The following is a 16,422-nucleotide window of genomic DNA, read 5'->3' on the forward strand; positions in this document are numbered from 1 at the left end:
CCTTTGTAGGTTTTCTTGTGGAGTTTTGCTAGCAATCCTGAGCGTAAGGAAAAGGTGAATTTATCATGCAACCAAAAACCTGTTATGACAGAACAGCAAGCCTAATTTAGTCTTTACTTGAGGTATTTGTGAGGACATACGGAAGTTATGCAATCAAAATCAATGTCAACTTGACCTTAGTTCAAATTCACATGGTGTGGAAAGAAATACTTAATGTAATGATTTGCAAATGTCATTCAGAAAAAAGAAATGTTTATTACTGTGTAATTTGAACATTGTGGAAAATAAATTAGATTAGAGGACAGAAAAGTACTGGAAAATGTTATCAAAATCTATGTTCGTTAAGGAAATGTTGGGTATCCCCCCAAAATTATTAATGCTTGAGTCTAGTATTAAACAGTGCAAATCAAAGCATGAATGTGTCTTTTTCCAAGTTAGGCACTTAACTTGGAATGTTGAAATGCAAATTATCTTAGTATTTAATAAATTATTGTTTTCAAACAGACAATTAAAAATTGTTTCATTTAATTCATTATTACATTTCCTGAACAATAGACATACTTGTGATCTTTATTTTAGTCTTTGGATCATTTGATGTCCTGTACATGTGTACTTCAGCTGAAGAAACACATGGTGTGCCTCTGTATATTTGTACATTTATTAACATTTTTTGAACTGAGCAAATGGCGATGACAAATCAGCAGAAGCGGAAGTCAGTTTAAGGATGTTCCTGAGAGAGGAGACAGGGCCTACTTGGAGGAGGCCTGCCCTGCATCATAAGCGAGCATGCTCAGAACTTTGGTCGCTGTCGTGACTGTCCTCGTTGGCTAGGGAGTCTCTGGAGTGGTGAAGTGCTGCTATTCGGGAGAATTCCGAATGCAGTAATTCAGCTTTTTTCACATTAACAAGTTCTTTCTCCTTCGCGATTGCCCCCTGTTGGCCGCCTTTCACTCGTTTCCATTTCATCCTCCTGTTTTGAAACCATACCTTTACCTATAGAAAAAACAGAATTGGAAAGTCAACCCAATGTAGACTAAAGGTGTCAATTTGTGTCTATAAGCATTGGAGCATTCAGTCTATACTATACATACTGTAGAAGGGGACAGCAAATAGTTTGGATGATGGCTCCTAGCATTTAAGAGTGACTGCAAAGGTTTTGGAATCTATTTCTATGACAGCAATTAAGTGTTGATGTTCTGTCCCATCTGCTCCCTGGTATCTTATACTTTTCCCTTACTCAACAACCTCACCAGTATTTACGTCTTCTAGATTGATGATTAAGCTGTTTCTTAAAACGGTTTACATGGATCTGATCCGAGCCATGTCGGTGAGGTTCAGGAGGAGGCTCCCGCACTATATGTTGGGTCGGTTTATTTTGGGGATCCATTCGGCCCCAGGTCACATGATCAGGAAGTTAGTTGACAGCACAAGCGTTTGTCTTCAACGTCAGAAACACATACCTTGCTGACATTCACATCAAGATTCCTTACCAGCCAAGGATGCTATTTTGGACCAGGACAGAGGAGAACTAGTGCTATGGCACATCTGCATGGACAGTATTAGATTTAGGCTTTGGCCTACCTGTTTCCAGCCTTGATGCAAATGTATGTTGATTTAACAGTCATATTACATGGTTGGGCTTAGGTTATTTTACTGTATTCCATATTTATAAAACAAAACGAAAATAAAGATCTCCATTGAAAAAGGTTTTAGTCAAGGACTAAGAAGAAAAATACGTAGTTATCAAATTTCAAGTGTTGTGGTTTTCATGTCAATATCAGGTTGAGTTTCAACTGTGGCCACCCAGGTTTCCTACTGTCATGACTGGTTCCTGTGGTTTAAGTGGACCATCCTTAAAATACATCTGCAAGTCTTGCACATCTCTCTGAGTGCTGCTAGGAGTCCTACTTACATCACTGACATGGATAGTGTATTTGCTATGTCTACTTGTGCTGCCAACAGTGGGTTAATTGCTTAAAGCAGAATTTTACTTTTACAATTTGAGATGTTCTTTTTATAACCATGATATTTCTTTCAATATAATATGAATAATGTCATTGTTGAGATAGAAGGAAAAGGCCTGTCACTGGCACGACGTCGACTCATTGTGAATTAGAGCCTCAGAAGGGGTGTCAGAAGACATGTGTATTGTGTTTCCTTCCCCCCAATTTGTCCACGGTTATTTATTTCATGTGACTGCTTTTATAGCCCGCCTACAGTACGTTCTGAGACTAATTTATAAAAGCAAGGAGAGGAGGAAGTAACTTGCTAGACAGCACTTCCTGTCTCTATGACATGGCTGTGGCCTGACTGAAAGAGTAGACAGAAACATCTGGAATATGAGAGTCCTCCATTGCAGCCACAGCTTTAGCACAAAAGAGTACACACCAAAGTTACAAAAACACAGAAACCTCTTTAGTTTGTCACAATCATTGTGTAAAAAAAAAAAGCATGCTTAAACTGGATGGGGTGTAACACATGCACATATACTTGAGGGCTATAGGGAAGAGTGGGGACATACTTGTCTTTCTGTGAGATCCAGGTTGACTGCTATCTCGTAGCGCCGCAGTCTCGTCAAATAGTTATGATGGGCGAACTCGGCCTCCAGTTCTCGAATCTGCTCCTTGGTGAAGGCCGTTCTCTCCTTCCTAGGTTTGCTGCTTACATCTGATTTATAATTCCCATCTTGGGACTCTGAAATGAAATACCACAGCAATTTCTTCCCAATTCAGAGAGATTTATATGCAAATAAAATATTGACAAAATGATGATGAGGTGGCAGGAGCAAGTACGATACAAAAGCAGGAGGTGAAGCACTCTGCAAGATGCTGAATACTACATACTTTATGTGCCTGATTCTTGCTGCTGTGTTGCTGCTTCCACCTTCTGGTGTGCACTTAAGTTGTATTGCGTTTAATGGAATCTGCCGCAGTTTAACATGGAACGATTAATAAGTCTTCTCTTTAGGATGTGTTAAAATATGTTTCCTCAGTTTATTTATCTGAAGAAAAGATCAATAACAAGTTGACAACTTCTAAGATATACTTGACAAAGCCTTTTCTCCCCTGTATAGAATTGCTTTTATTCCATTGTTTTACTCTTACTATCCAGCTGTGGCCTGTGAACCAGACCAATTAGCGAGTTAATGTTTCATTTGTTCGAGCAGATAGATCTGGTCAACTTCCTATTCAAACAGATTTCCCTCTGCCCAGAATCAGGTTGGACCAATCATAACTGTTTATCTGACATGGGCCTGGTTTAATACGATGAGGAGCGCTGCGGAGGCATTTTTGTAAACAACCAAGATTATGTTTTGTTGCTTTGTGGCAGAGAAATTTTGGTCTGCACCTGTTGATGATGCCCGTTGGAAATTGAATTACCTGAGAGGTTCTAGACGAATAAGCATTTGCGAATTGGTCTGCTGATGCCAGGCTAGTCCGACTGGGAAGACGACATCGATGTGGAATGTGTAATACTTACGTAATGGCAGTTGTTATGCGCAATGGACAAGAGATTATGGTTTAAAGTAAACTACTATTTAAGAAAGCTGAAGATCCTGTACAAGGTCAAGCTTTTTGATTCACTGGAAAAGCTATATTACTCAAAAGTCCTATTCTTGTGAATTCATGAACGATCGAATGACAAATCTCTAAACACAGTTTTTATAAATCATGTTTACTTGCATGTGTCTTTTTTGCTGTAATAAAGAATAAACTTGTATTTTCTACTGTGATAAAACCTTGTGGTTTGTCTGTTGGATATGGTTTGGTTACACATTGTACTTTCAGGCAGCAGTTATTGCATGCAAATTCATCTGTAGCCTTGTTCTGTAGTGTGTTAATCCAACAGGCAATCCCAAGCCAAACTGTAAACAGACCTCACATTTACAGAGCCAAACCAGACCAGGCTTGGGAAACTCTTTGCCACGTCATGGCAGACAGTGTGAGAAATCACTTCTTTCAAGGATTTTTGCGACTTTGTAGTTCTGTAGCACAACGGTCTACTAATGTACTCTGTATTCCTTAAAAGCACCCTATCACATTATCAGAATCCACCTATAAAGCAGAAATAATAACTTATTTTCATACCTACTGTATCTTACATGCATTGTAGTAATTCCACAAAGTTTGACAAATCTATCATATGATTATACGTCATAGTCAAGAGGACTGTTTGTAGCAAACAACCTCTAATTGTCTTTTACTTTCCATCTCACTAGCTTCAACAGGGTAGAACAGTGTCAGGCATGGGACAGTCTACACTGACGCAGTTCCTCAGATGTATTGGTTCTGGTAAACACAGACATTGTGAAAGAATAAAAAATAACATGGCCAGCTGCATGAGCAAAGCGCAGACCCAAAGTTAAAATGAGTACAGGGTTTTATGATGCAGCCACTAAACCACAGCAATTAGTTCCCTGCTGTAACTTTCATCTCTCCACAAAAAAGAGAAATAATGGGAGAAAACTACAGTGCCCAGACAGGGGTATGTTAGGGATCTAAAGACAAACCCACTCTAAAAATGTGATTGTCTTGATTTCAGTGTTTTGTGGAAAGACTAAATGGTACACAATGTTATTTTATTATGAAATTCAAGTTCTATTTAAATATAGAAAAACAGTACGGGTGTTAAAAAATATTCTTTAACATGTCACACTAGGGTGATAAACCTTTTAATTATGTAAATCTGACTACATTTTATGTCCAGTAAGCCCACATTTATTTAGCTTATTACATAAAACACTAACAAAATAAGATGCAAGATCCCTTTACTGTTCTTCCATACTGGAATTATAACTCCTCGTCAACAGTTCCAACATTTCAGCAAAGTGAACCAAATGGCAACATTACCTCCAGCTGGTCCACTTAAAATGAACAGGTTTGACAGAAATCAGACACCCAAATACCAGCCAGTGAGCTAATCATGTGTTTGTTTCTTTAACACCAACTTCTCAAACCATGACTTGACAACAAAGGTAGAGGAGAACTGAAATTGACTGACAATTTAAAAAAAAAAAGTTATCTGCGGGAAAGGTTTGTGCTTAGAACTGAACAGTTGTGTTTTGTCATTGTTGTTTCACTGACTAAAGTTTCACAGACTTACACTCAGGTTTCCAGTCCAGATGGTAAAATCAAATCAGTCTCAATGGATTGGCAACAATGTAGTATTTGGACAGCTGATTGAAGCTGTGAGCTAACTACCCTGGATAATCAGCATGATTTGTGTTAGCGTGAAAAGAATGTAAGTCATCCATAATGAGTATGCAAGAGAGGTTAAGTTTTGTGTTTCAAATGAAGTAGAGGCTATAATAAAAAGTAAGACTCAGCTTCACTTTTCAATTTTTTTTACAGATTCCCCTAAAGTTAATATCAAATAAGCCTTTATTTTGGTCATATAAACTATAAATATTTACATTTAAGCTTATATCTAAGTGTGGACAAATTATATAGTAGATGCAGAGGTGACTATACTGTCATGAAGGTAATATACACCTGACCTATCTGAGCTGGTTTTTGACATTCCAATCATTGGCAGGGCAAATGGAGAGCACACTACCCACTAAGTCTCACAATCACATTGCAAAAGCAACTCCTGTGTGGTAATCATGCTCTTCCTGAAATGTGGAAGTGTAAAAATGGGAAACATAAAATTGATATATTCAATATACCATAAACTGACATGTTACAAAGTGGCAACATTAATTAATTTCAAAGGGACTTTTGTGGGTCCCTTGGCTGGATTTATATTCTTTTGTTTTTTATAAAAAAAGAATATATTTTTAATTGTATTCTTTTCACGATTTATGCATTTGCGTATATTCAGTCAATAAAATGTATTACACAAAACAATACATAAAAGTAGGTCCCTGACTACTTTAGTCAGCCACTACGTTATTTACATGCTTGATAATTTACAACCTAATAGTATTAACTTTGAGTACCATGGTTACTGAATCTGTACAAAGAATATAAAGATGAAAAAGGAGGAACGGGGCCAGGTGAGATGTTGCAGATCATTTTGTACCTTGTCGCTGTATGTCTAATATTCACAGTCACAAATCCTTACTTTATTAGAAAGAAAAGATATTGAGATGTATTATTGGAATTCACAAAATGTTCACAAAATCAAGGAGTATGTGCTATTTAGTTAAAATTGTATGGTGATAGGTTATTGTAGTTAATTTTGTTTTGTTTATTTTGTAATTATTTTCTTTCAAAATATAATTGTTGAAATTAGGATTGTGCTGTGCATTTGATTTGAAAGATGATGAAAAGGTAGACTGATATTAGACAGCAAATATACTTTCTTTGAGGCATTACAGAAGACTATGAATTATGTTAAAAGTGAAATTATGTTACATTTCAGGCAGGATGCAAGCACAACATAAAAAGTGCTATTGACAGGAATTGTTAAGTGCCCATGCAGTATTCTGTGACATCTACAGAATTATAAAAGATAATAAGATCTACCTGATTTTATGCTTTCTTAAATGCACATCAGGTCTTTGCTGAGTCAAAACTATTGTTGATTGTTCATGGTACCAAACATACAGTAATACATAAGTCTTTGGACACAACATTATACTATGTTTTATGTCAGCAAGGCATGAACTGAAAGGTTGTAGGCTTCTGCTAAACTGTTATTTAATTAGTCTATTATTTAGTCCAAAATCTTTAATACATTCAAGTGCATTAAATTATCTGGTTTATTATTTTAATAGTTTGAAATATCTGTGAACAAAATTGCTTTGGCTGTCCATTTGCTGTTTTCCCTTAAATCACTTTTATCTTGGAACTTAAAGTGTTCTCTTACCTGAACTGTCACTTTTCCTCTTGCTACTCCTCTTTTCCACTTCAACAGGCGACAGGGTCTGTCTCCCATAGTCTGCAGGCACACAAGATGCTCCATTGGGGGTGTTGCTATGCCCCAAGCTGGTAGTGCTAGTAGACATATTGGGACCGCCAGGGTTGCCGATGTCTGGAGGCCCGGGGACATTGACATTGTCCTGGGCCGATTGTGAGTGGCTATGGGGGTGACAGAGGTTGTGGCGGGAGCTAGTGGTTCCAGGTGAGGGCATCTGTGGAATGTGCCAAGCAGCCTGGTGCTGAGGAATGTGGTGATGCTGCGACTGCTGGGATGGTGGATGCCCACGGTGGTGGTGATGATGGTGCTGCCCTGGGAACAGGCCCCCATCTTCAGGGTAGCTGGAGATTATGCAGGTAGAGGTGGAGGAGTTGGTGGTGGAGGAAGCCAGGTCTGGGTATGAGACATGGTCAGAGCGTCCATGAAGGGTCAACGGGGACTGGGTGAAGGCAGGGTGCAGGGCTTGAGTGGTGGCATGGGGGCCTCGCAGACAGCCAAAGAGTGTGTGATCCATCGCATGCACCACACTCGCACCCCCCAGATAATTGAGGAGGTGCAGAAAAGTTTGGATCAAAAAATTACTGAAGTTTGAAAAATATCCAAAATGTTGTACTTGTCTTTCTTTGACAGGTTACTTAATAGTAACAAAGATGAAATAGATAAAAAAGTACTTGTCTGTGTGTTGAGAGGGGGCTTCTGTGGTAATCCTGAGCGTGCGGACAGTTGCCAGGCTGCATAGGATAAACAGTGAGCCCTAGATAAGCTGCTAGAGAGATTCTCGAATGTCAGGAGCAGGAGAGTGGAGCTGGTGGAAGGGAAGGTGGTTCCAGGGAACTGCAGTACGAGGGGAGCCACAAGAGTAGATGTTATAAATAGGGTGTAACATGAGAGGGAGGCTGGGTCACAAACTGCATACGCGCTACTGACCACATGCATATAATCGCGGTCCAAAAGCACAGCACAATAAATCTGCACTATTAAAATGGCTGAGTCTCAGGAAAGAAGCTAATTCATTTTGAACTTGGATTATCTGACCCCTGGTGGCCCCTTTTTTCTAAGAAAGCAGTCCCTTCAGCTCACAGAGTCTGAAATGGGTGCAAATAGGAGATAGAGGTCTTGGTGTCAATGTGCTTCCTCACCTCAGTTACTATGGTTGATCAATTCTTGCTTGTTCTGTTGTCATCTGTCCGTATGTTGTCTGTATTGAGAGTGCATTTCATCTTGATATTCTGTTTTACTACTGTACCTCAAAATGTACCATATATCCTGCCACATCCCCCATACCTTAAGATTTAGTCTAATTGGCTCAGAGACAAGATGATGAGTAAGGCTCAATAGAATTCTGACTGTTTATCTATTTTATCTGTGAGGTAGGTCACAAACAGTAGACATGTCTGTTAATTATAGGCATCTTTGGATGTTAAGTTTTTAAGTATTTTCTTTTTTTATATACTTTATTATAACCTTAACCCTATGCATTCAGAGTTTGCAGTAAGAACGATTGCACACTCTCCACATTTAGCCTGTATTTTTTGTTTGAGAGCTAGTTTATACCAGCCTGCAGATACAATTCATACAAATTACCAGTGAATTGTGCAATTACAAAATTGAACAAAAATAACATTTCAGTTCATGCAGCTGCTAGTGTGGCAGCACATACAATATTTGGGTATTTAAGGTCAAACATCATGGTCTCTCACACACCAGGGGATCTAAGACTACTGAAGAGGCTGTGCCACATGTACTGTATACGGCCTGCCTAAGAAAGGAAATGTTTTCCTCTTTGAGAGAAAATTACTTTACCAGATAGAAAGGAGACAGGCTGTAACTTGGGCGCTATTGCTGTCTCATTCTCACCGTACCCCTTGAAGAGAGCAGCACTGTCTCAGAAACTGTAGGTGAGTGAGAGCCTTCAGTGTTTATCTTCCAAATTAGGCGATCTGCAGAATAGGGAAATGTATTGTGTTTTTTCAGTCCTTCCTCTGGCAATAGTTTGGTTTAAATTACTTTTGTCTGTTTGCAGTTGTATATAGTGTATTGATAAATCTCATTCCAGTCTCACCGTATGCTAGAGACAGAAGGGTGTAGAAATGTGTGTGTGTGTGTGTGTGTGGGGGGGGGGTCGAATCCATAGATTTTTGTTTGGGCATTAAATCACATGTTCATAAAGCTTGTTTCATAACATTTTTGTAGTGATGATAATTAATTTAGGATGGTACAGTGTTTTGGTGGAACTTAGCTTGAAACTTAGAAGATTTTACTTACAGTAGATCAACTGCCACTTACGGAACCTGTGTCTGTCAGTCAGGCTGGACGGGGAAACAGGAGTGATACTATATGTAGTACAGGCATGATGTACAATATAATGTTTAATAAAAGTGTACAATGTTGCAATAAGTGTTAAGTGGTGATAAATGTATAATGGGTATATTTAAAGAATAAAGGTAAGTTATTTACCATGTTTAAACAATGGCCAATGTAAAATTGTTTCAAAACATTATTTTTTTGTTTTATGTCTTAACAGAAATATTACTTGCACATCAATAAATGTAAAACTATTCATCAGACTTGATGTCTGAGACTTCATCAGTACTCAGACTTGTACAGAAATGTACATTGAGTTTTACTGTTGCACTTCTGTCGCAGTGCATTTAAACTGTTAAACAGATGCGTGCAACATGTGACACGACTTAACATAAAAAGTTGTATAACTATTACCGAATTGAATAAACAACAATTTAGGAATTTATGTAAAATCTTATTACAACTGTTATCACCACTGTAGTCACTGTAGTCTGTTCTTTTCAGTTTTGTAAATATCCACTCATCAAATAATTCCAATAAGTGTTGTAGTGGGTCTGTAAGTTATATTCCTGTTATATTTTTTAATGCAACTCCTGGAGCTAAATTTTGTCTGAGCAACACTGAAAAAAGCTTTTTAGTAATATTCAAAAGTTATTGATATTGTTTGGTCAAAATTATTTTGGAAATTAAAATAACAACCCTAACCCTAACCCATCTGCAGAGGTCAAGCATAACAGAATATATCGGAATTATCTATATAATGTATTATATTCCATTCTATTTGTTCAAAACACAGTTTCTGCCAGTCTAATGGTCAAAGGCAGCAGTGACATCATCAACTGTAATGGTGGTAGTTGGCACGGTGGTTTGACTGAAGGTCTGCTTTTGCTTTAATCTTTAGTCGCAGCCTTTAGAAATGGTTGATATTGAACAGGGCCTAGCACTAAGGCAGACCACACCTCAAACAGCTTAGGGCTGCCCACTAAAACCTCCATTTAGATTTGGACTTGCTACAACCAATCCCTGAGCTCCATGCACATTACTATTGTGTTAAGCGTTTCCTCCCAGACTACATTTGTATGACCTTCTGCTCTCCCATGAAGCCCTTATAGACTTCAGATGGTGAATAGAACTGAACGGGTCCAGAGTCATTCTTAAAACTGTGAATATGCCTTCAGCACCATTATCCATAAGTGTTTTTCGATTGCTTTATCCTGGTTGTCTGTTTCACAATCCAATTTTCTTTGGACACCCACAACTCTGATTCACTGAATAATAACTTCAACACTGGCCAACTACGTCACTTTACATGCTATGATTGTCCAGTACATGTTGTTCCAATAAGGCTAATAATTCAAAATAGTGAAGCGAATGATTTATGATTTAATGGTTTTCTTTTCTCTTGAATATCCTGGGAGAATCTGAACAACATCCAGAGGGTTATATTTTCCAACTAGTGTGTAGGGACAATTGTATTTAAGTATTGTTAGAACATCATTAACACATCTTATCAACTCCATCTTGGATTTACTCTAAGTGTATTTTCATGCCAAATCATCATGAGTGGTCAATTCTATATGGCACCTTTCACAGTGTGTAAGCCAGTGGATTCTGTGTGAAGACTGATATTCTAGAATGTAATTTATTCATATGTTGGCCTGTACCCTTATGTCTCTTATATGATCCTTGCTGTGAATGTGGGTTAGGGTTCATGTGGGATGTACAGTATGTGCTTGTCCTTTGGTGTGAATCCTGTAAATGCCTCATATTCTGTATTTTTTATGGTAGCCTGCCTATTCATCAGGTTGGATACTACAAGTATCACAGAAAGACAGATGTTCACAGTTATCAGTTGTCAGTTTGGGCAGTGGTTGGTTAAGGCTGGGAAGTATAGGATCAGATTAACAGCACAAGGTAGTCAGGTGTAGGAACCAGGAGCTATGGTCTATCACACAGAGCTCTGGGTTCCTACCTGACCACTCAGTGCTTCATGTGAAGTCTGACCTCTATAGGTGGGTGCTCAAAGGAGGAATTATGAGAAGGTTAAAAAAACCATGATCCTATTTTGGTGTAATCCTAATTTACTATAATTTTGGTCTAGTATTTGACTTTCGGAATACATTGTGTTATGGCGAACGCACTATTTATAGCAAACCAAAATGTCTTCTAACATGTTGGATTTGACATGATACAATGACTATGATGTCCAAGGGTAGACAACTAGTTTTCATTTGAAACATTGATCTACAGTGCATTAGGTTAATCAATTAAAAATCCCAGCACCTTTTCTACATAATTTCCCTATTTTGTGGTAATTAAAAATATTTGTTGAATTTATCACATATACACGAATGTACTTGAAAATTCCCAAATGCATCCGTTGTTTTCTTGACATTTATATGTCTATTAATAGATCACAGAGTCAAGGGTTATTCAAGTCAGGGGTTATTATTGTCCACAGGCAGTCTTCTAAGTTTTGTGTGAAATTGTTGTTCTTTACCATTAATCTTTATGTTGAAAAAAGTATTTTTTCCTATGTTTATTATGAAAGATGTACAGAATGCACCAAAATGTATTTCCTACAGTACATGTATGGTAAATTGTCTATGTATCAGATATTCTGTATGTCATCATTGTATTTGGAATGAATTCTTAGATTAGTACAAAGTGAAATCAAAATCAAATAATTTCCATATTGTTCTTCTTTAACTGATCTGTTGAAATGAGCATCCTGTCATGTGCTGTTTGGACAAATAATGGCAACAGGGCAGTCTGGGAAAGATGAACAGAGGGCAATCCAAGCTGGTTGTGCTTAAGAAGGAGAAGGAGAAAGAGGTTCAGGCAGGAAATACATACATTTACGGGGGGTTTTAGACCTCCCTGGGCCTTTTAAGGTACAGTTTTTCCCATGCGTAAGAAGAAGTGGCTTCTTTGAAATTGAGAAAAAAGAACACCAAACATTTGCCAAAGGCATCACTCATTCTAATCTACGCTAGCTTTGTTGTTTGGAAATCAAGACACAATTCCCCCTTCAGATAAATAAATCCTTTAAAAAGCAAGCCTACAGATCATGAGGTACTGTACCAAAACTGAGAGACACTGTCATACTTGTGGTGGATCAAGTAAATAACAAGATTGTTTTGCCTGGCCGTGATCAAACAGTACAGAAAGCCCGATTTTCTTTCTTAATGGAGTGTATCATGTATCCTTGCCATGTTTACCTTTAACTAGATTGACCTTTTAGTCTGATTACAATGTGATAATTACCAGAGTGGTAATACATACACAAGTGTGTGACACACACAAGCAGCCACATCTACACTCATGCAGTATAGATGCATAAACCCACATGACACATGGCATGTGTACAAAAAATGCATTGCACACACACAAGCCTTTGTATACACACGCTGTAAACAGCTACACTATCACAGACACATATTTTGCTATGATCTGGCTTACACATAGTGTATTTATAAATCAGGCCCTTTTGTGGTGGTCTGTGAAGTAATAAGTTATGAGAATTCTGACAAACAGATGCCTGAACAAAGTCTGACAGTAAATAAGTAATAAATCTATAGTAGCCTATATGACATTAGGCTGCTCGTATCAGCGCAGAAGAAAATCTTTATAAATCACACATACAGTATGTAGACACAAATATAAGTCCCTCTTTAAAATGGAAACAGTATCACAAAAAAGCTTTGATGTGCCGGGAGATCACAGTTCATTTGGGGTTTAAAAAAAGATGTAAAATGATTGTGTGTTTTATTGCCTGTCCCTGTGTACATTACTGGGTTTATTTCTGTGTCTGCATGGCAGGGTACAAATCATCTTTGGTCTCTTACTTCTTTTCTTTTTTTACTTACTCAGAGTGAGGGAAGTGTGGGGGGGTTCTTGCCAGACAGGGTCCTGTTCTTTCTCTTCCGGAAGAATTAGGCCCACATACATTACCACATTGTATTTTGTGGTGCACAGTTTTGGGGAGGAACTACTTCTGGCTTCAATGCAGCCTCAGTCCTGCAGACCTCTTGGGCCAGTTTACTCTTTAATTAGATTAGCCGGGTCCCCAATCTGGCAACCCTGTCCTCCAATCTGGCCACTCTCCTACCTTCACAGCACCGTAATATCTGGTCTTAAGGGGAGGAAATGACCTAAATGTTGGTTAGGCTGGTATTCTGTTACACCCAATGGTGTGCTGACAAAACGACTTATGGTAATGGAGATGTTAAAAAGTATGAGAAAGGAGAGAGAGAAGGAACTAGGATTTATGGTTGGGGTCTATGAAAAGTGCTCATTCAACCAAAAGTGCCGCAGGGCTGTGGCTGGGCAGCCTTTTTGGAGCAGCAGCTGAGAGAACCATCACAACCCGGGTCAGCTCCAAAACAGCCAATTAAAAACCCAGGGGCTGTTGAAGATCAATAAATTTCACCCGAGCATGGCACTACTCTAAATGGAAAAGAGATTTTGTGTCCGGATGCATGCTGAAAGAGCAGAAATACCATTGGCTCTATTTATTCTTGCACAAGAGGTGGATGAACAGTATTTTAAGTCATCTGCCCAAAGGATGAATATCAAGATTTGATTTGAGAAGGGGTGCTACGGTTCCACTGTCCTTCATTTATCAAATAGATTTACCAGAAGTGAGAAATCATATACAATGACATGCTGAGGGCCCTGGAGAAGCTTATCCTTTTCTGAGCTTATTCTTAATACACTTTTATATTTTCAAACAATACAGGAATTCACAAAAAGACATGCAAAAAACTAAACTAACACATACATTATATTTTTTGCCAGAAATATATTAAGGAGATGTCAGTGTAAAACAAAGAGTGATGTCTGGAGATTTCCCCCACAGGAAGTAAGGAGCATGACTTATTCATGCTCATAAATCATTTCCATGGATGCTGGGAGCTGTCAAAGGCAGTAAGTTTTCCATGTTCAACCAAGAGACAATTTCTCAACAAGCGTTTCACTGCACAATGTGGTGCCTTGATCTCTTACTGTGTTTGTTATGTCACTTGTTCCCACAATATGATACAGATTGAGATGTTGTGACAGATCACGGTGAAAAATGTGCTGTTTATCTGTGAAGGATGTACTGAGAATTTTTATACCTTTTACATCACTCTGTTAGGAATGTGTGTGCATTTGTAAAAAAAAAAAAGTTGTGTGCTACTTTCATGTGCGCATGTTTCACAAAATAGAACAGTCACTGCTATGTTTGTAGGATGGAGTTGGTGGGGAACGTTGAGATTAATTTGTAGTCACAAGGAGGGAAGACACAGTACCTTGATACTTTCAAGATACTGTCTTCAATTAGGATTTGTTATGGCCGTCAAAGTGATGATTCTCCTGCTGTGAGAACTATCCCACACGTACAACTCTGCCAGGTCCACAGCTGCTTCCAACTAACATATATCTGTCTTTTTCTGGTTTTTACCTTTCATGTCTTACTAACTGACATACTATCCTTTCACATTTCACTCTAAACTGTAAATTGCTATGCAATTATCAGACCAAATTATGAGAACGAGTGTGAGAAAAAGATAGAAAGGTTGAGAGTCCTATCCTTTCAATAATTTCCACAAACTTGAATATTTACACAGCAATTACTAGTCATTTGTATATATATATAATACTTGAGAGATGGCTTCAGTTAAGCAAGGTGTTATCTATAATAATAATATATCGTATACTCTCTATTCTGATGGTGATGGCAAAAGAGTACAGAGGAAGGAACCAGCCCACACAACAGAACAAAATCAAACTAAAATAGGGACATTTTATTAACTTAACATCATTCTGAAAGAAAGAGGGAGAAAGAAAGGAAAAACAGTTAACCAAACTAAAGCGAGGCAAAGGGGGAAATTTAACCTAGTGTGCATAGACAAAGGTTATGCGATGAGGTGCATATCCATGGGTTTCTTACCTAGAAATTCTACTCGTAGTAATGCGAAATGGCGTAAACAGAACAAAGCAATAAACACAGAGATTACTCAGCAGTATAAAGTAGTTTAAACTAGGAGACAGTGACATTATGACTGGTCAATCTACTTCCAAAACAAACCTTCAGCAAAACACCATCTTTCCTTCAGGCAGGACAAAGCAGCTAATATAACCTATGCAAATCAGATCAGTGACTGAACGATACCAAGGAGATACCAGAAGGGCATCAATGTAACAGGACACCCACAACAATGGACCAGCAGAGGAAGGATAATAATCTGAAAATGAGAAAGAACATCTATGAGAGGACAAAAGGACAAGCAACACCACACAGACATACAAGTGCAGGGGGCTAGCACTAGGACTGCACTCGCAATCCATCTTAAAAACGTCTAGACTCTCAAACAGCTCCTGATTATCCTCCATCACACTGTTTGGTTTCTTAGCTGTTTGGTTTATACAAAGAGGACATCCACATTTGTAAGGTACATCACTGTAACCTCAAATATCTACACACAAACACACGACTCATTCTCTCCATCCTCCACCTACAGCATGACAGGCCCCTTCCACAGCTCTCACAACGCTATAAACACAAATAATCAGCCATGATGAATGATTGGATCTGCCCGTACTGGTAATTGTAGATAATCGCTGAGCCCAATTTGGACCACTTCATCCAACACCAAGCCCACCCTAAGCACTTGGCAGTGTTAAGGCAGGCTGGTTTGGGACATTTCCACTGATGAAGCTCTTAAGTTTGGCTTTAGCGTTGCTCGGTATTAAATATGAGTGTTACATGCATCATAGGAAATGTCAGCTCCAGGCAAAGTAGGCTGCGCCAGGACTTGACTGTTTGAATGTCAGATAGAACTGACCCATGTCAGATAGAAGTGACCCACGTCAGATAGAACTGACCCACGTCAGATAGAACTGACCCACTGATCAGGGGTTTATAGGGCTGGCATCTCCTGCTGAGTCCCATTTATAAAGTCTGCTCTCTAAACATCGGACTTCAGAAACAGCTCTGAGACATGCCATCTGTAGAAGTTCGTAGACGACTCCGCAATTGTTGGATGTGTAAGGAAAGGTCATAAAGGGGAGTACAAAGGCCTGGTGGATAACTTTGTTGAGTGGTGTTCCCAGAACCATCTACAGCTGAATGTGAGGAGGACAAGAGAGATCAGGAGGAAGAGGGAAGACTGTAGTCAATACAGTGAGTGGATGCCGAGGTGGTCCAATCCTAAGTATTTGGGAGTGCAGACTGGAATGGACTGGTAACACCCAGAATGTGTACAAGAA

At 38.7% G+C, this 16,422-nt stretch overlaps 1 protein-coding gene across 1 annotated transcript; it reads right to left on the reverse strand.

The window, feature by feature from the left end:
- Positions 1 to 235: 235 nt before the first annotated feature.
- Positions 236 to 7,614, reverse strand: meox2a (mesenchyme homeobox 2a). The gene is made up of 3 exons (XM_067238798.1): positions 6,814 to 7,614; positions 2,522 to 2,694; positions 236 to 993 (listed from the first exon to the last, which is right to left on the reverse strand). Exons 1-3 carry the CDS (start codon positions 7,376 to 7,378, stop codon positions 775 to 777), a joined length of 957 nt encoding a protein of 318 aa, XP_067094899.1. The 5' UTR covers positions 7,379 to 7,614; the 3' UTR covers positions 236 to 774.
- Between the last annotated feature and the right edge of the window lie 8,808 nt (positions 7,615 to 16,422).

Source organism: Osmerus mordax, chromosome 6 (genome assembly GCF_038355195.1).
Source record: "Osmerus mordax isolate fOsmMor3 chromosome 6, fOsmMor3.pri, whole genome shotgun sequence".
In the NCBI taxonomy this organism is placed as follows: domain Eukaryota; kingdom Metazoa; phylum Chordata; class Actinopteri; order Osmeriformes; family Osmeridae; genus Osmerus; species Osmerus mordax.

Coding starts and splice junctions, on each gene's coding strand:
- meox2a (XM_067238798.1), bottom strand. CDS start 7,378: ATGGATCACACACTCTTTGGCTGTCTGCGAGGCCCCCATGCCACCACT. Junction 2,695..6,813: donor GAGGAAAAGTGACAGTTCAG/GTAAGAGAACAC, acceptor ATTTCATTTCAG/AGTCCCAAGATGGGAATTAT. Junction 994..2,521: donor TGGATCTCACAGAAAGACAA/GTATGTCCCCAC, acceptor TTTTTTCTATAG/GTAAAGGTATGGTTTCAAAA.